Consider the following 25,372-nt stretch of genomic DNA (forward strand, 5'->3'; position numbering starts at 1 on the left):
CAATTTTATAAGTCTTTATTAAAGACCAGAATTGAGCAGCATTTAGATGTTTCTAATGAACGTTTTCATTGTAGTACAAAGGTGGCTCAATTTAAAAATAGGTAACCATGGTAACTCCGCATGTAAGTACACATAAATATTTCCACAGGCAAACACTGCATTCTAGTTAATGTTGGTAGAAAACTATAACAATATCACAGGTAAAATCAAAATACTGATAGAATAATTCATGCCATAACTCCAGTTTATAACAAACAACTGAATAAAAGATTTATCTCGTTCCAGTCATGATAAAGCTTCAGTAGTTTTATATGTAAATCTTCTCCCTCACGAAAGTGTCACTTCTTTGAAACAAGTAACGATTAACTCCTTCAAAATCCCTAATGGATTTATTTGAAATTGATAAGAGAAGACTTGGACATCAACAAACCCTGACAAAATGATGGACAATGTCCCTTATGAGTTTAAAAACTTCTGACGAGTAAGCATCTTTCATTTCTCTGTATGATATTTAAACACACATTTGAACTGATAGCAGATTGTCATTACTGATGGAATCATACTTCTGTGAAATCCCCCAAAATCAGATAAATCAACATAAACATTTCTCAAAGTAACAAAATAACAGTAAAGCTTCAAAAACAGATCTTGCTCTTATAAGTTTTATGATCTTCTAAACTGAAATAAGACTTTGGTAACAAAATACTGACAACAGGTAACAAACGATGAAATCAACGGGTAACCACTTGTCACGGATTTAGATGTAAAAGTTAGAAACCTTTAGAAAAAAACTGTCGAGATATACACAATATATTCACATTGAAAATTATTTACATTTGTATATTCTAATACTGCTTAAAACACACTCACTCCATTTGAAAGACATCTGCTATATCACATAACACAAAATCTGGACTGTCCAAGTATGTGATGAATATAACACCCATTAATACAGAAATAATTACAATCATAACAATCCATTTCAGTTTTGTAACTATGCACAAACTAGAAAATGTCTGTATTTGACAAGCAAATACATAATGTATAGTTTTGATAAAATGCCTTTTGAAATGTTTGTATAAAAAATATTTCCATTCAACTAGAAGAAACACAAAAAAATCATACATTCACTGGAAACAGTTGCTGTTTGAGAGTTACCTCCCTTTAAACAGTTTTATCAAAAACAGCATGTACTTAATACTTTCAGCAGTGAATACTTATGCCTGATGAATACTTTATAATACTGACAGTGTTAAGTGCAGTTGCTGTTGTGCATTCTGTAGCATTGATATGATATGGTGTAAATAATACTGTGGTGTGTTCGACAACTGAACACATTTTTCTATTTGAACCCATGTTCCTTTTGCAATTAAAAGGCTGACCCAAGGGTCCAGCGATGGTCCCCTCGACGACGCCTCATGCGCATGATGCTGCTGTCGATGTCTGCAGCTGCGCTCTTGCTGCGAATGTCATCACGGAGCTTGAGGTGGGAGAGACGGAGCAGGCCGATGTTCCGACTTGTGGCAGTGAGAGACTGGAGCAAGCCATCTCCACCCTACAATTATTGTAATATTTATTCAAAATATGAATTTTGATAATTGTCACAGTCATATTCATCATAGACAGAGGTATTATACGAATCAAAATATAAAATGTATGTACAGGGATGGCATGAAAATGATACAATTTTTAAGCTAAAGTACAGATTTATAATCGACTCATATTTATTGGTATGTATTTTTTCACATCTTTTTAGGATGGCATAAATTCCAGTATTGGATATCTGACAATCTATTTCACCTACCCTGTTCATGCTGATCATCTGCGGAACTATGTACAAGAATATCTGACAATCTACCTCACCTACCCTGTTCATGCTGATCATCTGCGGAGCTATGTACAAGAATATCTGACAATCTACCTCTCCTATCCTGTTCATGATGATCATCTGCGGAGCTATGTACAAGAATATCTGACAATCTACCTCTCCTACCCTGTTCATGATGATCATCTGCGGAACTGTGTGTACAAGAATATCTGACAATCTACCTCTCCTACCCTGTTCATGATGATCATCTGCGGAGCTATGTACAAGAATATCTGACAATCTACCTCACCTACCCTGTTCATGCTGATCATCTCTTGAACTATGTACAAGAATATCTGACAATCTACCTCTCCTCACCTGATCATCTGTGTCATGATGATCATCTGTTCATGATGATCTATGTACAAGAATATCTGACAATCTACCTCTCCTACCCTGTTCATGATGATCATCTGCGGAACTGTGTGTACAAGAATATCTGACAATCTACCTCTCCTACCCTGTTCATGATGATCATCTGCGGAACTGTGTGTACAAGAATATCTGACAATCTACCTCTCCTACCCTGTTCATGATGATCATCTGCGGAACTGTGTGTACAAGAATATCTGACAATCTACCTCTCCTACCCTGTTCATGATGATCATCATGAACTGTGTGTACAAGAATATCTGACAATCTACCTCTCCTACCCTGTTCATGATGATCATCTGCGGAACTGTGTGTACAAGAATATCTGACAATCTACCTCTCCTACCCTGTTCATGATGATCATCTGCGGAACTATGTACAAGAATATCTGACAATCTACCTCTCCTACCCTGTTCATGATCATCTGCGGAACTATGTACAAGAATATCTGACAATCTACCTCTCCTACCCTGTTCATGATGATCATCAAGAATATCAGGAGACATTGAATACTCCACCTCTCCACCTGCTTCAATGAACTGAACTGTGTACAAGAATATCTGACAATCATGATGATCATCTTCTGAACTGTGTGTACTCCTACCCTGTTCATGATGATCATCTTGAACTGTATGTACAAGAATATCTGACAATCTACCTCTCCTACCCTGTTCATCATCTGCGGAACTATGTACAAGAATATCTGACAATCTACCCTCTCCTACCCTGTTCATGATGATCATCTACGGAACTATGTACAAGAATATCTGACAATCTCTACCCTGTTCATGATGATCATCTTCGGAACTGTATGTACAAGAATATGACAATCTACCTCTCCTACTGCCCCTGTTCATGATGATCATCTGCGGAACTGTATGTACAAGAATATCTGACAATCTACCTCTCCTACCCTGTTCATGATGATCATCTGCGGAACTGTGTGTACAAGAATATCTGACAATCTACCTCTCCTACCCTGTTCATGATGATCATCTGCAGAACTGTGTACAAGAATATCTGACAATCTACCTCTCCTACCCTGTTCATGATGATCATCTGCGGAAATGTGTGTACAAGAATATCTGACAATCTACCTCTCCTACCCTGTTCATGATGATCATCTGCGGAACTGTGTGTACAAGAATATCTGACAATGTACCCACCTCTCCTGACAGTTGTATGCGAGGGCATCTGACAGTCTCCCCTACTTACCCTGATTATCTGTTGGGCTTCAGGCAGCTGTGTACCAGGGTGACGCTGGAACACCCGCACTAGAGGTCGATCAAGACGTTCCCGTGTTGTCAAGTCAGCACTCATCACCGGACCCTGTGTTAACATGACATTTGTGATGTAGATCTCATCAATTTCAGCTTCATGGCTCTGATTAATACCCCTTGATAGAGAAGATACACTGTTTAAAAACAATGTAATATTACCACTAAGAGTGAGGATAGTTCTGCTCCATGTTTTAGCAATAGTCCTAAAATGTCAGTCTTTTGGGTGCGGTTGGGTAGCCTAGTGGTTAAAGCATTTCCTCATCATGCTGAAGACCCAGGTTCGATTCCCCACATGAGTACAATGTGTGAAGCCCATTTCTGGTGTCCCCTGCCATGATATTGCTGGAATATTACTAAAAGCGACGTAAAATTAAACTCACTCACATTTTTGGATATGTGCTAGATGATGTGTTTGATTCATTGTTGGAAATAAGACAAGAAACTAGTAGTATTAAAACTGACAAACAGAACTCAGGGGTTCAAAAATCCCATTGCCCGATGCCCGGGACAAGTCAGTTTTCATTTCGGGCAATCAAATAATGGTATCTTACTTGTCCGTGGGCTACTAGTTAATTTCCACTTATGATTTAAAACAGCCAATAAACTTGGATTTAATTTCATATCTGCTCAAAATGTAGCTATTAAATTTCGCAATGATAATAAAGTAGAGTTATCTTTCTTTGCTATTTATCACTTTTCAATAAATAGTCCAGTAAACATTAACATCAAATACCATGTTGAGAATTGATGTATTCTTTCATAATTACACCATCATGATTATTTCATAAAATCAGGGCAAGTGGACAATTAGTCAGGACCTTAAAATCAGGGCAAGTGGAAAATTAGTCAGGACAAGTTACTTTCTTTAAAACAATATTGAACCCCTGGAACTCCTGGATTACCATCACACAAATAATGAAGCTGACACTAGCAACTGGTAGCCATGCATTCACGTTATGTGAAGAAGTTTGAAACTGTTCATTTTAACAACCACACCAGGAAATAGACAGTCATATCAAACAGTGAACGACTATAAATGTCAGCCTTAGAATCCCCGTCAGTATCTGGGGTATTCATGTCTCTCAAGGATGCCATTCCTGACATATCTCCTCATGCTGCTGATCAGACATCCTATTTCCAGCACAGCGATCCTTGGTATTGAACAAAGTGTCTTTAGCTTTCACTCATTACCGAGGTGAAAAATCAGTTCGTATCAGAGCTTGTCATATCCTTATGATTTTGTATTGGATTTTGAATACGGTGGTACTTAATTAATGTGCATATAACTGGAGATGCAGTTTGTCAGATGAGTGTTTCACTGTATAAGATTCTTAGCAACAAATGACAACCTACCAGAGAGTTTCCACGGGCTTTTTCTGTAGAATCATACCAGCGCTGTGCTCGATGAATGGCATGGCGGTTTTCCCCGAGACCCACACCCAGATGGTGCTGAAAACATCATTCAATTATTGATTTATCATTCAATAAATTCCATTTTTATATGAACCTTAATGAAACTGCTTTTATCAGCAGCAATTATATCTCCTGTCATACTAAATGTTGGTAATCAGCAATGGCAGGCCTCCTTTCCCAGTGTTAGTTGTCTTTTAGATTTACAAGCACTGCTTGCATGAAATTCTTTATAACTTATAAACCCACTGAGACCAGTCCTTTCGACTCATTCTGTTTCATGACCCATGTAGGTCCAGGTTAGAATGAGCCTTCAGTAACCCATGCTTGTCGTGAAGAGGCGACTAAGAGGGTGGTCAGGCTCGCTGGCTTGGCTGACACACGTCATCAGGTCCCAATTGCGCAGATCGATGCTCATGCTGTTGATCACTGGATTGTCTGGTCCAGACTTAACTATTTACAGACCGCCGCCATGCAGCTGGAATATTGCTGAGTGTGGCGTAAAACTAAACTCGCTCACTCACTCATTCTGTTTCACAATCCCCACTGAGACAATCACATTCTGGTCACAACTCTATGAGTCTTCAAAACTCATTCTGTTTTATGATAAAGGACACCCGTGAAGACCCGGGTTAGAAATGGTCTTCAGCAACCCATGATTGTCGTAAGAGGCAACTAATGTCGTTGACACATGTCATCGTAACCCAACTGCGTAGATCAATGCTCATAACGTTGATCACTGGATTGTCTGGTCCAGACTCGATTATTTACAGACCACCGTCATGCAGCTGGAATATTGCTAATTGTGGCATTAAACAACAAACTGACCAAACCAAATTATGATCAATGAACTACCTTGAGCGTGACTGTCTCTCCAACTTTCTGAGTAAGACCATCATTGACAGACTTGTGAGCAGCTTTCTGTAGCCTGTCTGCTCTGTCAATGGTGTCCCTGAGTTCCTGCCGGAGATAGCCAGACCGACATCGGGCTTCCATGGCGTCGGCAAGGGCAATGTCGGCATCAGGCGTGTATGGTCCGATGGGATCAGCTTGACTAGCTCCAAGACGGGTAGTATCCAGACGAGACAGACGGCCCTCTGTGGAACTCTTGGTGCGACTATCTTGATTGGAGTTAGCGTTGTTAAATGACAGTGCGTGGCAAAGGAGATCCAACACACGTGATCGCTCCTGCAGTGTGGCAAACAGGTGCTTCCGGGCCTTATCAAGAGTCTGGAGCAAGAATAGACACGTTGACAACACATAAACATAACAAAAATCAAATAAAGCATTATTCGGTCAGCACGATGCTCAGGAATCTCCGCTCTCACTGAGACTCCTTTTCAGTTTAAACAAAGTTAGTCTACTGGCACCTGCTAAATCTCACTCACACACTCACCAACCCACCCACCCACTTTCAGTTTAAACAGAGCTAGTCTACTAAAGCTGCTGAACCTCACTCACTCACTCACTCACACACTCACTCACTCATCAACCCACCCACCCACTTTCAGTTTAAACAGTTAGTCTACTAAAGCTGCTGAACCTCACTCACTCACTCACCTACTCACCCACTCAAGTAATCTTTTGTTTCGCATTCATTAACCCCAAACATCCCAAATCAGAACCCCCTCTGATGAAACAAACTGAAACAACAATGAATCAGACTGAATCATACTCATTCAATGAATAAACCTACTGATTCAGTGTCTGGATCAATGACAGGAAGTAGAATTATCTACATGCTCTTCTTTTCTTATTTTGATTTAGAAAAAATGGCGTAACCATGGAAACTACTCAACTGCGTGACTATCCCGACACCAACTCCCCCAAGACAACACTCACCTGCAGCTGTTCCTGCACAGACTTGAGTTGAGCCTCCAGGGTCTTCTTGTTGTTCAGAAGGTGAGCTCTCTCACCATTCAGCAAGTCATCAGCACCATCATGACTCTGAAACAAACATATACTGTAATAAGTCTCACAGTATGGAAGTATGCTCTCTCGCCATTCAGCACTGTCTGTTGTTCTGTATGTGTCACTCTGTTATACTGTGCATGTCCCACTATCTGTTATATTGTGTGTCACTGTCTGTTATACCGTGTGTCCCCACTGTCTGTTATATCATGTATGTCATACTGTCTGTTATACCATATGTGTCACACTGTCTTTTATAGACCGCCTCCGTGGTGTAGTGGTTAGAGCGTCCGCCCGAGAGCGGAAGGTCGCGGGTTCGATGGCCCCCCGACCGTGTCATACCAAAAGACGTTAAAATATGGTACTTGTTGGTCCCTGTCTGGCTTCGGCATTAATGGGTACAACAAGGACTGGTCGGCTCGAGTCAGTATAATGTGTCTGAGTGGGGTATTCATGCTTCACTGCGGCATGGTATCTCAGTGGGCTAGCACTATAAAACCAGCTTCAGTTTGGGCTAGTACAAGCAGCCGCACCTACACATACACACACATGCAAGTCGTCATATGAGCGAAATATTCTCAAGCACGACGTTAAACCCAATTTCACCTCACCTCACCTGTCTGTTATATTGTGTGTCACTGTCTGTTATACTGTTAATCCCCCACTGTCTGTTATATCATGTATGTCATAGTGTATGTTATATTGTATGTGTCACACTGTCTGTTATATTGTGTGTCACTGTCTGTTATACTGTGAATCCCCCACTGTCTGTTATATCATGTATGTCATACTGTCTGTTATATCATGTATGTCATACTGTCTGTTATACTGTATGTGTCACACTGTCTGTTATACTGTCTGTCACTGTCTGTTATGTAGTGCATGTCACACTGCCCCACCAGTAACCAAGAGGGTGTAGCTAACACTGGGAGATCATCAAGTACACGCAATCGGTTTTAGATACCCCCTGCCTGTGATTAGCTGAGTGAGCTGTCGACCTGGTACAGAACTGGCCATTAATTACTTGTTGGTCGGCATGACGAGGCCATTCATCACACCACTGATGACCGCTAATGGCGCGCTGATGACCCCTCCACTTCATACACTACACCCACAACATTGATTTGTAATTCCTGATATGAAACTCATCAACATTATTCTATAAAACATGGCAGACTGTCTCCCTGCAGTCCTAGTGTTTTAGTCAGCAACAATCAACTACAGGACTTCCAGTGTACCATGTGTGAGGGAATGTTGTTTTACACTGTCGTATGAAATAATCTTTTAACTAAATCACTGGTAGGGGAACGCGTGCACTGGACGGCTGATTGCTATTTCCGATGCTGTATATGAGACAATTAAACATGGTAATCGTAATCCCTGCATATAAGGCAATGCCTAGCAAAAACAAATTAGAACTGAATAGGTAAATAATCGTGTCTCTTGTTTGTTTGTTAACACGAAGCGATTCGATGTCATTTCCTACCCCCAGAAAAAAGGTTTGATGAAAGTGTAACCCATAAACAAGCCGACCCCCTTCTACAGACTGCTATTTTTGGTCCTCAAAATTCGGCTTATCTATGGTCTTAAACACTACATTAAGGTGTCCTGTAAACAATAGAACCCGGATCAGCCTAACCAGTGTTTCATAGCATGGCAACAAGCAATAATATGAAGGCATCAGCAAGTTCCTTGTCTAAGACAATAATCGCCATCCAAACTGTCAAAATTTCAAATTTTGTAATGATTAAGAAAATTGACCTTTAAAAAAAGTGATCAAATCATAAAACCATCAAAATTCAATTTAATTTTAGCAAAATCACTCTACTGGAGTTTGTTAACATAGCTGTAACATGTGAAGGGAAGTAACTTGGTGAGATGGAAACTGCCTATGGAGGTAAACAATCTAAGCATTGATTCTAAATACTATTCACTACCAAATGTACACATAAAAATAGACAACCAGTTTATATAAGCTTCAAATATATCTCATCACAAAACTAAAGTCTAAAGCTATATCTATTACGAACGTACAGTAGCAATTTAGAGAACAGTAATAAATACATGTAGTTTAGTAAAGAACTATATTCACGAAGAGAAACAAGGGAGCAGATGGAAAGTTTAGCATGTGTGTGCCAGCCCAAAGATTCCTGGAGGAAAGTTTAGTGAGACAACAGATGTTCTGGAGTTTGCTCTATTTGTATAAAGCAAATACACGTACAGATCCATCATGGGACTTCTAAGATATGTTTTGGTCCATAAACTGAGGAAAGTATGGACATTCCAAATCACATCCCATTTGAGGTGAGTGAAAATAGTTAGGTCAAAATACAATTTTGAAACCGAAGAGAAAAAGTAGTATAGGCTAAGATCTCTCCTAATATGTGGGTGACTTGCCACAGTCTGGTGTGTTCACTTGTTTATTTCCACCAGTATATTTGATAATTAACCTGGTGCTATTCTGGACTTAACTAGGACCTGAACAAAATGTCTTACAAGGCCTTACTAGGACAAGAAGCAAATGTCCTACAAGGCCTCTTATATGTCCCAGCTATACAGTGGTCTGAAAGTACAAGCAAGAGCTGCCCAATTATCGAAGACACACTGTAACCTATAAATATGGATCAATGGTAGATTTACTGCCTCCTGCCCTGCGAGAGGCCTTTACAGGACAAACAAGCTATATATCTGTACATAACTAACACAAATACACCCTCCGATCGCTACTTGTACTGGGTGGATTGATTGTATGTCAATTATCTGTGTGCCCTGTGTGAAACTACCCACAGGCCATAATGTCTAATTGAGCAGAAACCTGGTATAGGAGTGCTCTATACTGACTACAGGAGTGCTCTCAGTCACTTCAAATATGACTGCATTAGGACTGAATGGAAGTCACAATGATATGATCACATGAAAAACCTTTTAGTCTACATACTAAAAACTATATACTAATTCTTTACTGCAAAAAATTAGGTTTGAAATGTTGACTTAACTCACATAAAACCGTTCAAGTAGTCTGTCTTAAAAACATTTGAGTTTACAAGCCTGAACATGACCTCATTTTTAATAGAATTAAATTTCATCATATAAACTAATATTAGCTGAAGCTAGTTGATCAAAAAGAATTTTACTCGACTCAGGTTTTGGACTAAGGTCTAAAGTCACATACTGTTCTAATCGTTTTTAATATTTGCACAAAAGTTATCCTATTTTGATTAACTCTAGATCTGAATTCTAGAACTTCATCTAATAAATTAAGAAATCAATGTATCTTTTTTGTCTAGATCAAGTGATGATGGTGGTGATGATGATGATGATGATGATTTATACACAGCATTTCCAGTTGATGATAGCTGCTCCAAGGCCCAATTAACAATAGGAAAGCTATGACACTCACTCACTCACTCACTCAGCATGTGGCAGAGTGGAATGCAAGTATCGGACATATATATTGCTCAATACTTTCTCGACACTAGTACAAGACCACAAAAAGCATTCTTTTTCCATTTTTCATACAGTATATATCTAAATAAACTCTCTGTTGTAAGGTGAGCTACAGTATAATGACCATTTCACATTAAGCTTTCCCAATCTACCCTACAATCTTGCTGATACAAACACTAATGTTTATTAATACAACTTTAACATGCATTGTTGTAATCAGAATGTATAAAACTCTCATGTCAGAAAGGTTTCACGAATTCAACAAAACAACAAAGCAAAATGGTTTTGACAGATCACCTTGGCAAACCAAGATTAAGTTCTCACAACAAAAATATCCAATCACACAGGTAATCTCAAGACGTAACTACACAGCGATATTAGTGTTGCTAACCTCGTCCTCAACTTGCCACACAATCTCAGTCCTTTACCCGCCAGATTTATCGATACTTAATTACACTTGGTAATAATGGCCGCTGTTTGCTTCATATCGGCCCCGATTGCCTGGATTGGCAACTTATATTAGTTTACTGAACATGGCAGTATTCACAGTTAGTATTCAGAGATCTTGCTTTCACTACACAACGTCATGCTAACAATGAAATATTCAATACCGTTTGCCGTGTTATCACCCAACATGACATAACATGACGAATATGTACTTCACATGGTCGGTCACACAAAAGAATCCTAGGCAAAGAATCTGCACATTCATATTCTTTTAAACCATTTCAAAGCTAAAATGTCAAAAGGTTAAAATGAAAATGAAGAGTTCAATAATGTATGAGACAGTGTTTGTGAAACTGGTATGGAGGTAGAAATTCAATAAGTAGGTTATGGCTTAAAAAGCAGTCAGAGTCAATTATTGATGAAATGAATGATCATTGAATTACAATACATGTCAGTTGTAGACTAGGGTTATGAAGGCACCGGTCTTGTTCAACCAATACATGAAGTTTGAAATACAAAATTGTGATATGTTAGTGGTGAAATCTGTCATTGACAGCTTATCACATATGAGTAAAGTTTTACGCCGCTTTTAGCAATATTCCAGCAATATCACGGCGGGGGACACCAGAAATGGGCTTCAGACATTGTACCCATGTGGTGGATCGAACCAGGGTCCTCAGCATGATGAGTGGACACTTTATCCACTAGGCTACCCTGCCGCCCCTATCACATATGAAGAATGCATAACTTATTCTATATGATCTATATAATTCTATTTGATGAAATACTGCCAATGTGGTTATGTTTTTATTTTCTATTTTAATCTCTCTCACTACTCAAGATGTCTACCCTGATGTTACTTCAGCTTGACTATAAACTGCTTGAAACTAGTTTATCCCGGCTACATACTCACCCGTTTCACATAAATCAACCTATCCTGAAAATCATACAACATGTTAACATGTGTGTTAAAAGACAAAAATATCACAAGTAAAACAAAATTGTAAAACTTTATTATTTGTGAAATGAGCAATATAGTCGTCTGTTCCCTGCTAAGGGAGATAACTGTGAATGACTTTTGTGTCTTGACACAGTATTTGAAATAAGCATGACAAATATATTTTATTTTAATTTGCAATTAGGCCAGACCAATTTTATTTCTTGTTTTACGGAATTTTGTCCTCAGAAAACCTAAAGGCAGGAGGGAAAAAAATAAAAAATACCAGTCAAAGTAATATTCTTTTTAAATAAAAGTATTTTATGTTTGCCAATTTATGAAGTTTATATAGGTAAAAAAACAATCAAAACAATTAATTTTTTTAAGTTTACATTTTTAGCCAATGAAAACATGAGGATTTTATTTTTTGATTGAGGAAAATTAATTTTATTTTTTTTCTTATTCTTGAAAAAATACGAACCAGCAGATCCGTAAAACAAGAAATAAAATTGTTCTGGCCTTATGAACAAAAATTACTACAATCTTGACACCATCATTTTTGTTATCATATTAGTGTTGTCATATGGACCTTTATTAACTGATCTTACTAAACTGTACAGAATTATACTAGACTTGGGCTTCAGACAAATGGCTAAAGCTGCAGACCGTTCATGAGAAAGATTTGAAGTATATAAGTATTATAACCAGAGGCTTGTGTAAATGGGTAATCAATATAACCTTTGAACAAAGGATACAATAGAAGCACTACAGTTACTCTTCCCATGTACCCGGTACATATTGTGTACCAGCAGTATCCTTTCCCATAACACTTGTCTAACTGCATCAGTTCACTTGCACTCAGCATTCATCCCATGGGGTAGGGACTTTCTCATAACTATTTTGTTATATTTATCTCAAGAAGCATAATTCATATCTATCAATCCAGCCTCTTCAGAAAGATAATGTAACACTCAAAGTGTGATATGAGTCCCACTTAAAACAACAGCAAGTTACAATTACTCATTTTAAAAGAAAATGATTTCAGAAGTTATGACACAACCCCCAATGTGATTTTTCAAAGGCATTATCAATTCATTTAAAAAACAACACTGACGCAGCTGGGAGGGAAACAAATGGTTTCCTTGCCGGCAAATGTCAGTAGAATCAATCATCCCGTAACGCTCACTGAATCCTCAGAAACAACATACGGGCTGCAGCACTCCGTTATTGTGGCATACCCGTCGTACAGCAGCGGAATTGATATTAGCTCAATATCCACCACGACATTCATCAGTTTAATGAAACGGCTGTCACCACTGCAATCAATGTCACTCTGAAGCATGTAGTTATTGATTTTACTGATTGGGTTCAAAGATTTTTCAAATTGAACTTCATGTCAGCGGGTTCCGTGTTAAAGGTTTATCGTAATAGTTGCGCTGAGAGAATTAATCAACGTGCGGCTTCACGTTTACAAAAAGCCAGCAAATGCTTTGCTGTGTATTCTACAGGTTAATTCACATTGATTAAATGGCACAGGCAAACTGGCTAACTTGATCTCTGCTGACGTACAGTTTCTGTTGTGGCAGGCATTTATCAATATTGAACATAATTAAAATCTTGCCTGCTTTCAAAAGACTGAAATATTCTCATTTATTTTCACATGCAGGTACACTAGCTGTTCACTCCCCCGTGAACCCATGAACAATTGGGGTAGAATTGGTCTTCAGCAACCCATGCTTGTCATAAGAGTGAGTGAGTTCAGTTTACACCGCACTCAGCAGCGTGTATTAAGAGGCAACTAATGGGATCGGGTGGTCATGTTTGCTGACTTGGTTGATGCATGTCATCATATCCCAATTGTGTAGATCGATGCTCATGCTGTTGATCATTGGATTGTCTGGTCCAAATTCTATTATTTACAGATCACCGCCATATAGCTGGAATATTGCTGAGTGCGATGTTAAACAAACAAACAAAACAAAATACTCCCTCCGTGACTGACTGACTGACTGAGTTTGGTTTTACGCCGCTTTTAGCAATATTCCAGCAACATCACGGCGGGGGACACCAGAAATGGGCTTCACACATTGTACCCATGTGGGGATTCGAACCCGGGTCTTCGGCGTGACGAGCCAACGCTTTAACCATTAGGCTACCCCACCGCCCTCCCTCCATGAAGATGTAGGCTAGAGAATTGTCTCCAGCACCCTATGACTGTCATAAGAGTGAGTGAGTATGGTTGTACACCACTTTTAGCAATATTCCAGCAACTACACGGTAGGGGACTCCTGATATGGGCATCACAATTGCACTCATGTAGGGAATCGAACCCGGATCTTCAGAAAATGCTTTAACCACAAGGCTACCATCCCGTCTGTCATAAGAGGCATCTAACATGGTCTGGTGGTCAGGGACTCTGACATGTCTCAGGAATGTCATTGTATCCCAGCTGTGTAGATCGATGCTCATGATGTCAGTCACTGGATTGTCACATACAAATGCAAATATTTTCAGACCACCACAATATAGCCGAAATATTGCTAACTATTAAACCAAAAGTTAAAAAGAAAGGAAAATGTACACTTGAGTTGCTGTAGCTTGGGTAGTTACATACTGCTAGGACTCAGAATAACGGTAGATTTGGTTCAGTGATTTTAACCAGTCTCAGACAAGTACACTTTAATATTTTATCCTATGTCACTTGACTGTCAGACTCCATCTTTGATTTTCATAACATCACCTTTACATTCAACACAGCGGAGTCTGCTAGGTGTTTACTGATTGGGTAGCCATTGTTCTGTACACAGGTAGATGATCAGTAGAGCATGTCTCCATGACAACACCATGTTCCTACCGCACGTTTCCACCACAGGACAGTAGATTCACTATGCATGTCACTTGTTAAGTAATGTCATACGCTCCTAGTCGTTCAATATAGATTTTACACAACATAAAATGGAAAATAATAACCAGATCAATTATTACACAAAAATAACATGAGTATATTTTTTTAATTGCTATTTAACTACATTCTAATATTCATTCTAATTAAAAAAAAACACACACCATACATTTTGTTCAAATGGTATTCAATAAAACAAATTGTAATATGTGACTGACTGAAGAAATATGAGTGAGTGAGTATGGTTTTACGTCCGCTTTTAGCAATATTCCAGCAATATTACGGTGGGGGACACCAGAAATGGGCTTCACACATTGTACCCATGTGGGGAATCGAACCCGGGTCTTCGGCATGACAAGCAAACACTTTAACCACTAGGCTACCCCACGGACCCTTAAGAAATATGAAAGAATACCTATCTCCAGATATGTCCTGCAAATAGGCACTGAGGGGTAGCCAAGTGGTTAAAGCACTGACTTGTCACGCCTAGGTTCCTTGATCTATTCCCACAAGATACAATGTCTGAAACATGTAGTGTCCACTAATAAAACAGAATAAAGCCCATGTCATTCACTGATACCCAAGGGGCAGTGGTGTTGCCTGGTGGGCAAAGCATTACCTCACACAAATAAGGTCTGGGTTCGATTCCCCACATGAGTATAAAGTTTGAAGCAGATTTCTGATGTCCCCCACTGTGGTATTGCTTGAATATTGCTGAAAGTGGCATAAAACCATACTCACTTTCTCACTAATACCGAACATATCATGTATGTCATGCCTAACACTCGGATTTTGAGATAGCACCCTTAAGTCACTTTTCAATCAAATAGACTCCTAGCATTAAAAAGCCCACTGTTGAATGTGGTGTGAATGGCCGCCAGGCAATGGCCAGAATGGGGTCTCTACCAACAGTCCCTACCTATAAAGGTCATTGATTACAGGTAAGGAGTATACCTGTCAACCTTCAGTCCCCCTTGACCCAGGTGGGGGAGGGTGGCTGTCATCTGGGGTCAGTGTGTCGTGGAATGGCCCGGTGTATACTGATGACAATGTTCCCTCACTATGCTGTTCTAAGGGGTATATATGTGTGTATTATGTTCTTGTACACACTGTATTGGACTTACTAGTCTGTGACACCAATAAGTTGTCTGTGGGACTTATGTACAGATTCTATGCAACAAGCAGGTGCTAAAGTGAGTGAGTGAGTCAAAAATTTTACGTCACATCCGCAATATTTCAGCCATATTGTGACGACAAAAAGTTAGGTACTAAAAAGCAGGTGCTAGAACATGTTAATTGCACCTTGCAGATGTTCTGATGAACAAGTGGGAATGGGAATAGTACATGTTCTGAGCAGCTCCTAGATGTTCTGTGGGACTTACTAGTACATGTTCTGAGCAGCTCCTAGATGTTCTGTGGGACTTACTAGTACATGTTCTGTGCAGCTCCTAGATGTTCTGTGGGACTTACTAGTACATGTTCTGAGCAGCTCCTAGATGTTCTGTGGGACTTACTAGTACATGTTCTGTGCAGCTCCTAGATGTTCTGTGGGACTTACTAGTACATGTTCTGTGCTGAGCAGCTCCTAGATGTTCTGTGGGGACATGTTCTGAGCAGCTCCTAGTACATGTTCTGAGCAGCTCCTAGATGTTCTGTGGGGTACATGTTCTTAGCTCCTAGATGTTCTGTGGGACTTACTAGTACATGTTCTGACTTACTAGTACATGTTCTGAGCAGCTCCTAGATGTTCTGTGGGACTTACTAGTACATGTTCTGTGCAGCTCCTAGATGTTCTATGGGACTTACTAGTACATGTTCTGTGCAGCTCCTAGATGTTCTATGGGACCAGTGCAATTTTTCCATGGGACTAGTTCATGTTCTGTACTGTTCATAGATGTTCTGTGGAACTTAAGTATGTGTTCTGTGCACTCATAGCTGTTCCTAGGTATTAGTACATGTTTAATACAGCTAGTAGGTGTTCTGTGAGACTAGTACACTCCCAATGAACTACTACAAATTCTGCTAAACTAGTAAATACTCTGTGAGATTACCATGTTTATTGCAGCAAGTTCATATTCTATAAGACAAGTCAGGGGTTCATTTTTTTTAAAAGTCACTTGCCATGGGGCAAGTGACTTAAAGAAAGTAACTTGTCCTGAGTAATTTTCCACTTGCCCTGATTTTATGAAATAATCAGAATGATGTAATTATGAAAGAATACATCAAGTTTTCAACGTGGTATTTGATGTTAATGTTTACTGGACTATTTATTGAAAAGTGATAAATAGCAAAGAAAGATAACTCTACTTTATTATCATTGCGAAATTTAATAGCTACATTTTGAGCAGATATGAAATTAAATCCAAGTTTATTGGCAGTTTTAAATCATAAGTGGAAATTAACTAGTAGCCCAAGGACAAGTAAGATACCATTATTTGATTGCCCGAAATGAAAACTGACTTGTCCGGGCGTCGGGTGATGGGATTTTTGAACCCCTGCAAGAATATGGTCCTCGCAGCTCGCACACTTAAAAACCTGTAACCCACACAGAGGAAATAGAAACACTGTAACAACCTGTAACCCACATAGAGCAAATACAGACACTGTAACAACCTCCTCTCACACTCAATGAGGCAGCAAGTGATCCGAACACTGATTCACCCACCAACAATATTGGGTCACAACGTGTTTACACTTGCTGATATATTTCAGAACATAACAAAAACTCGAACGTTGGCACATAACTGAAAGAGTTCAGTGTATGTCCCCTCCCCCAACCACTGCTTTGCGGTGATAGTTCCTGACTGTGTGTACATATCGGGAGATTTGGAACACATCCACCCCACAATCTCCACCCCTCGTGTAGTCAGTGAAAGTGGTACTCCAGACCATCTATTGTCCACAGGAGAGCAGTCGCCACCAACATATTGTTAATAAGGTACTATCGTGGGGAGACCAGGTATATCAGTATCTACTGATCTTAAATATAAACAGTAGAGTGTTGGTTCTCACACTTCAAACATACAGCACAAATACCTTTCTACCTCAGATAGAGGTCTTACTCTTCATCATTATGTCCCCCAGGTATTTACTATCCATGGTTGAGAAGTAAAATGAATGTTAAGTATAATGAAGTAAATAAAATGTCAAATGAGCAAACATTCAAGTTTAATAATTATTGAGTAAAATGATATCAAATAAAAAGTAAAATGAGCAAATATTCAATTTCAATAATTATTAAGTAAAATAATATTTAATAAAACACAAAATAATATAAAATAAAAAGTAAAATGAATAAACATCCAATTTTGATGATCTATCAGCCAGATTTCCTAAACTTTTATATTCCTAAGACAGTTTCACACAAGATACATGTTATTACAAGTCTATTATTTCAAACAACAATTAAATATTTACAATATTTGGTATATGTGTAGATAAGATATCCAGTTATGAACAGGATTATATACCCAATTATGATCATTGCTATAGTGACGCCTACACAACATAATCAATTATGTAACAGTATCTCTGACTTTGTGTAAGCATGGTAAGATATACACAGAAAGGACATCCTAACCCTCCCACGAGATGAACAAATCAATACATAGTGCTATACGCCAACTTGAGACAACGGAACCTTTACTGTAATGATGCCACGGTCGTGTTTCCTTAACTCTGTAGATCAATACAACGTTGCCTACTGGAGTGTGAGACCTCAATCACATTGCCTGGCACATCCAGGGATTAATGAATTATAAATGATACATCTGTTTTTCAAAAAAAAAATCCTGTTCTTTTTTAACAGGAGCAATGTATAGGCAGGAGCGTGGCAGCTATAGACCACGACAATGGCGAGAAAACGACCTATACCTATTAACAGCGCTATGGTGAAGTGAGGGTTGGTTTTATAACTTCAGGGAACAAAGTCGGGTCAACACGCATCATTTCATTTCAATACACAGCATTTACTTTACAACTCACGATAATTCTAACAACTGCTTACAGCATGTGTCTACTATTCCAGTTGAAAAGATATCATCAAATAGTATTTGGGAAACCAATGGGTACCTGACTGGGAGTCGTAAACTTGAGGTGGTATTGTAGCAATACTGACTTCAGCCTATACACAGATACTTCACTTGCTAGGATCTATTCAGCTCTATAAGTTACTCTGGGAATAAATACCTTACTCTGTGACAGACACTTGGTCTTTACATCATTTTAGTACAATTTATCATTATCATATAGAATATTATTAGCTAAGTGTATGGACTGAACCAAATTTGACTACACTTGGGCTTCAATGATGAGTTAATAAAGTTATAAACTACATATTCATATTTAAAAAATAGAAACCACACACATTATTCAGTTATCTGTTGGATCACATTTTCAGGAGCTGATTCTCATCAAACTTTGAGAGAAGAAATAACCAGAATTTACACCTTTGCCACACATCACATGCCACACATCACATGCCACACATCACATGCCGAAATGGTTTCTGATTACTCAGTGTGTCTAAAAAAAGGCTAGATTGGATATTCATAACACAAACAGTCCTCATATATTCCATGCATAAAAACATAGAATCCCTGGTCCTCACAACAAGACCTTGTCAAAAGTAACTTGTATAGACTTCCAGAAAGAGCATACTGGTACATTATTTAGGCTTGAAAATGACAGGCGCTTTTTCTTAAAACTGCTGCAAAGAAAATTGCTACCCAAGAAATAGAATAACTATTCTCATACTAATATGTTAAAGCTTAAACTTTACTTTCAGTTTTGTTAAAATTTTAAAGAATCTCATGTTCATATGAAATAGTGTTACTGATACAATTTATGCCATCATATATGAATTTACTTTGTCCAATTTATCTTTAGAAAGAACATGCAAAACAAAGACGCCTCTTTAACATCAGTGAGCAATGTCAGCATAACAACCAATCTTTAACGACTTATAAACTGTGGTAACTGCAGCAACAGGGGACATCTAATACGCCAACCCACTGCTCCAATAAACAGCTTATATCCCTTTATCTAGCCATGTAATGATGTAACTTAAACCTTGTATAATCCCAACATAATAGACGCTGGTACAATGTATTAACGATTCAGTGCAGGTCGGCGCTTCTCAGTGGCAGAAAACTTGAATACAGTATTACTGATACCGTCATAATAGGATTTAATGTTGTAAAGGTAGTTGCCATGCAGATAATACTGTCAGAGATATACAAACATTGATATATCCTGTTGTGATCAGTTTTTGCTTGGATTAGACACGTGTGCTCATAAAATACAAACAAATAGAACAGTTGTAATATGATACCTACATGTTGATATGGTAAATATCATTTTAATTTATCAAAACATTTACTATGAAAGTCTATTAATCGAAAGCCTGTATCAGTCACTTCCAAAGTTCCAAGAGTGACCATGATGCTTTGCGGTGACATCATATCGTTTTGCTCGCCTCACTGGCTTTCTATTTACATCCACTCAACCGCAACATGTACAAAGATGTGATTTTCTGATAGCCGATTATCAACACTAAGTGGACGATCTATCAGTTAGGTTTTTGACAGCACTAAACCCTTTTTTAATACAATCATTCTGTACTTGTAGTAGTGAGTTATGTGTTAGTGATCTCTATTTCAAACTGATATTTCTCTCAGATTTGATCATAGCATCATTCCAAGCATTTTGTCACTGGAGCAGTAGTGGGATGGTGCTTGTTCAAAAACAAGCTGCCAGTGAAGCGATAAAACATTATTCAAAATGGCCGAGCGGAACTACATGTCGAGCCAGACATGTGACAGTACGATACTCATCTGGCCTGTCTTGAGAATATTTCTATAATAGATAATACATGTATATATATTTATTTCATTCTTCTAACCAGGCTCAGGCTCATGGCCATCTAAATAATAATTATTGGTGTAAAAATCTCGTATAAATTTTGAATTATCTAAAGTTTACAGAGCATAAAAATAAATGTTTTATGTTATCAGCACAGTCATTGTTTCATGTTATTTCAAACACTTCTCATAAAACCCGGAATCAACATTTCCGGAAAACTGGAAAAACGTCAAATGTATCAGTGAATACATATCCTCCATCAGTGACACTCATAGCAAATATATACTACTAAAAAAATGTAAGGAACTTTAGATCTTTTCTTGACTATACCTAATCTGTTATGGCTGGCTGGTATTGTTGCATACAGCTTTTAATCATGAGTGTTCCTTAACTTGTTTTGAGTAGTATAGTTTGCCTAGTTAATCTGAGTAAGTGATAACGGGGCTTTTCTGTTCCACATAACTGCCTGTTAATACCTAGCCAATGAGGAAAATATTAGGCGTTTGATCGCTCACCCAAATGATCAGCTTAATTGCACAAGTTTCATTTATGCATAGACAGAGCTTATTTCTAGTTGATTGCCTGTATGTATTATCATTGTTTGATCCAGTGCTGAGAAATGAGCTGTTTTGCCTGTGAAATAGCACTACACTCATGGCTAATGGTAAATGATAAAGTCTGATGCTTTCAGTTGTCGGCAAAATAATCATTCAGTGTCTTTATGACCAACACATACATGAGTACATCAGTGAACAAATCTTTGGATGCAAATCGATTCCTCTGCAATTTGAGCTTCATTTGTTTGCAGATTGTTGAAATAACTTCTTGTATTGTTAAATGGTCAATTACATCAGTAAGTGAGTAAGTGAATTTAATTTTATGTCACACTCAGCAATATTCCAGCTGTATGGTAGTGGTCTGTAAATAATCGAGTCTGGACCAAACAATCCAGTGATCAACAGCATGCGCATCGATCTACATAACTGGGATACGATGACATGTGTCAACCAAGTCAGCAAGCCTGACCACCCCGATCCCATTAGTCGCCTCTTAAGACAAGCATGGGTTACTGAAGATCAATTCTAACCAGGATCTTCACGGATCTCGTTTACAACAATGTTTATGGATACCTTCACAAAGCTTGGAATCTGTCAAAAATAACCTATACTTAGGATCATGCAAATTTAGTTCCTGTTTTTCTTAATTTCCTTGTCCTATGTATTAAAATACATGAACAAGCATGAAATATTATAAAAACACAGACAAACTTTAACATGATAGCATTAGAAATTAGGGTATTTAATTAAAATTAGAAGCATTTGAGGTATGTTATCATTTTCCTCCATAGATTTTTGAATTGAAGTTAAACAAAAAAGCAAGCATGTACAGGTATGGTTATGAAACCTGAAGAATCAATTTTGATATCATTGTTTAACTTGAATTAAATCTTAAATTTCTTTTTATACAACTGTCAGCCAACTGGACCCTTATCTGTCAATCTCCAACTGGAATATTTCCCAAGGTTAATATCAATTTCTATTCAATAAAAGATATTTATCAAAACCTGAAAAACAGCCTGTGTGCCGGTGGAGCGGCTGTTTGCATGTGTGTCAATCACTTAAGTCTTATATACAGTAAACAGCTCATAACGAACTTGCATGTAATGAGCTGATGGATAGAACAAACTGGGATTTTTACACAGTTCTGGTTGTGTTCAGGAGCTGATGCTGTGTTCAGCATATCACTATCTTGGTTGGCATGTACACTTGCTGAACCAAGATTATCAAGTCAATTATTCAAGAGTATCTGCTATCCAAGTTGGTTCCTGAATAGTTAATGAACAAATTTGCCACTAGATCAGCCATGGCTGTAGTTGATCTCTACACAGAGATCTCTGACTTCAGAATAGGTTGTGGAATTATGAAACACAGTGCATATGGAACTGGTCTGGTGATAACATTTACTGGTCTGTTGTAATTTCTTTACCAAAATTGTTTCTGTGTTATATATTCTGATTGGTAACAACATACTCTGACCCTTACAAAACTAACCCTAAGGATCAAGCAGACACAAGAAGATCAGTAAAGCAATGCTAAATAATATCTTCTTGAGATATTTCTATTCTTAAAATACCATTTTTTTGCATTTTATACTCATGCCTTCACATATCTAAAATGTGTTAATGACTTTATACATTCTACACGATTGAAATATTTTTTTAAAGAATATTTTTAAAAGTTCTATATCAGATATATGGTTCAAATTATGGACATTGTATGTAGATGAATAATAACAAGCACTGGTAAATTGTGAATAAAGAGGCAACGAGTATGTTGCTTTTATTGTCTATTTCTGTATTGCCAATTCTTACGTAATCAGGTGAAAAATGCTGTATTTTTGTATTGTAATCTGCTTTTGTCTCACCTTTTCTCTTGTGGGTCTTGACATTCTGACATCATTACTGTCTTTATTCAACTTCAGATCTTTCCTTGTGTGTTCAAGTGCTTTTTCCAGTGCTTCCTTTCCTCTTGTTAAGGATTTTATTTCTTCATTTGTTTCCAACAAACTTTCTCTCAGCTTTGCTACAACAGCCCTCACATCTCGCGTATATCTTCTGATTTCTTCATTACTCAACTGAGCAACTGTGTCTCTCAAGTGTGGCAGTGGATCAAAAGCTCTGCCAATATCACAACTTTTATCACTTTTCTGAACTATGTTTTGAGACAATTTTATACCTTTCAAAGTTGAATTCCTCCACGACTCTGGGCCGATCATTGTGGTAGTAGCAACTTTAGTAGCCATCCTTTTGCAAAAGACTGACCGCGGAGGATGGACACAATCGCTGACAGACCACTGTGTGTAAATAAGTACTGAGGCACAGCCGTGTTTTATTACTTAGGCGTCACTTTCCATGCAGCGTCGTCCTGGGCAACGAGTCTGTGTGGATCGAAAACACGAACCCGTAGCGTAGCGAAACAGGAAACCGTATTGCGGAATACGGAGTGGGATTATTATTATCTTAATCTTTGTGATTATAAAGGAAAGAATAAAGGTTTCAGAAAAAGAAAAGCAATGAATAAAACTGACGTCTCCAAATATTGTTTTTTTTGTCACTTGGATAACGTCAGCATAATTTCTACTATGTTAAACTCCTTTACCATTAGTTGCCAAGGATTAAGCATTTATAAATGTATCTTCTTGGCACTGCTTTTGAACTTTATTTCTCAAATGTTTTGTTTTTATGTATTAATATGCAAATTGAAATGCCTTTGAAATGTTGAATAAAATATTCTAATCAATATAACTTTCGCTGTAGTTTGCTTGTTATTATCAATAAGGTGAAATGTATTTTTAGTTTTCACCCGTGTTAGAACAATCCGTCTTTTGTAATTTAAACTGCGATTACTGAAGAGGTTCGATAACATCAATTTGAAATCATGTGATAGCTCGATTGTTTGGCCTTTTGTCAGTAAATTATACGACGTATTAGAAATTAAAGTTGAAATGAGAATCCTTAAATTTACCGTATCGATTTTATTTTTTGTTACTCTGACTGTGTTGAATGCGGATTATCTGTCATTAGGGGATTAAAGTTGTTTGCAAAACATTCCGACTGATGTGAGTGATACACAAATGATTGAAATCCATCGAGATCGGATTCAATCGGATTATCTGATTGCTATATTGTCGGCCTTTTATCAGTGGGAGATTATCTGATTACTGGGTATTACAATCTTAATTACATAGTCAAGCACATGCATATATATACAGCAAACTGTTCCTACTTGTAATTTATACTACCCCAACTTGGTCGGAAGCAAACTCTGCTCTTGGATGCATTTACCGTCTGTTGGACGTATTTACCAATTTATATAACCAGAAACCTGTTGCACACGGAGTATCAGTGTGGGGAATCGAACCCGGGCCTTCCTCTTGAAGAGAAGGTTTAAACCACCATGTTACCTTAGCAATCTGCATCTTATTTACCGGGCCGGAGATGGATGAAGGGCGAGTGAGTGAGTTTAGTTTTACGCCGCTTTTAGCAATATTCCAGCAATATCACGGCGGGGGATACCAGAAATGGGCTTCACACATTGTACCCATGTGGAGATTCGAACCCGGGTCTTTGTCGTGATGAGCAAAGGCTTTAACCACTAGGCTACCCCACCACCCCTTGGAGGAGGGGGTAGTGGGGGCGAGGTAGGTTGTCCTGTACAAGTCCGGTGGGATTTTATGCTTTCATTCAGTTAGACTTGCAAACTTTTTGGGTCAGTGTACATGGAGGGACACATTACCAATATCACCAATTAGATAAACAACACGTGTATAAGTACGTACAGAGCACGAATAACAACCAGGGATGATAAACTCAACGCTACCAGGGAGTCTGGGCACGACCGGGGACATTGCTCCCCCCTCTCTCTCTCTCACCACAACCCCCTCCCTCCACCATCCGTCCCCTTTCCCCTCCCTCATCCATTGCTAATCAAGTAAAATCTTAAAGACACCTTAATCTAATACGTCACCATCGACTATATAACTATTCTATTTTCTTTCAGTTTAGCCACCATCGAAAATGGATGTATACTTTCTTTTATCCGACAGTATAATTCAAAATAATTTAGTTAAGCGAGTTCCAAAAATCTATCGAAACAAACGTTAACATATTTCCAGGTCAGAATTGTTGGCGTAATGCAAAGACCATAGTTGGCATCGTGCTGACCATATTATTACCTTTACGCCTGTACAGATTACTTTTTCACTACAGTCAAATGTGAAGTTGACAAGGAAGGGAATATAACGCAGAAGGTTGGAAAGATCGATTTGTTTATTCGCACATTTAAGCGATTCTAAATGCATGTTGATAAGGGGCGGTGGGATAGCCTAGTGGTTAAGTGTTCTCATTATTACTCGCCCGTGGAAGATACTGCAGTGTA

General features: G+C 38.3%; 1 protein-coding gene across 1 annotated transcript; it reads right to left on the bottom strand.

Moving 5' to 3' along the window:
- On the bottom strand, window positions 1-23,382 carry LOC124286877 (coiled-coil domain-containing protein 105-like). Its single transcript, XM_046723318.1, has 6 exons — window positions 22,860-23,382; window positions 6,772-6,876; window positions 5,785-6,159; window positions 4,873-4,968; window positions 3,455-3,568; window positions 1-1,555 (listed from the first exon to the last, which is right to left on the bottom strand). The coding sequence occupies exons 1-6, from the start codon at window positions 23,235-23,237 to the stop codon at window positions 1,370-1,372; spliced, it is 1,254 nt and encodes a 417-aa protein (XP_046579274.1). The 5' UTR covers window positions 23,238-23,382; the 3' UTR covers window positions 1-1,369.
- Between the last annotated feature and the right edge of the window lie 1,990 nt (window positions 23,383-25,372).

The sequence above is a fragment of the Haliotis rubra genome, unplaced genomic scaffold (genome assembly GCF_003918875.1).
Source record: "Haliotis rubra isolate DU_JTF1 unplaced genomic scaffold, ASM391887v1 Scf394, whole genome shotgun sequence".
Classification (NCBI taxonomy): domain Eukaryota; kingdom Metazoa; phylum Mollusca; class Gastropoda; order Lepetellida; family Haliotidae; genus Haliotis; species Haliotis rubra.

Bases quoted from the DNA above. Each gene is read 5' to 3' on its own strand.
- LOC124286877 (XM_046723318.1), bottom strand. From the start codon at position 23,237: ATGGCTACTAAAGTTGCTACTACCACAATGATCGGCCCAGAGTCGTGG. The intron at 4,969-5,784 runs GTAGTTCATTGA...TGATGTTTTCAG, and splicing joins GAGAGACAGTCACGCTCAAG to CACCATCTGGGTGTGGGTCT. The intron at 3,569-4,872 runs GTAGGTTGTCAT...ATGTTAACACAG, and splicing joins AAGCCCGTGGAAACTCTCTG to GGTCCGGTGATGAGTGCTGA.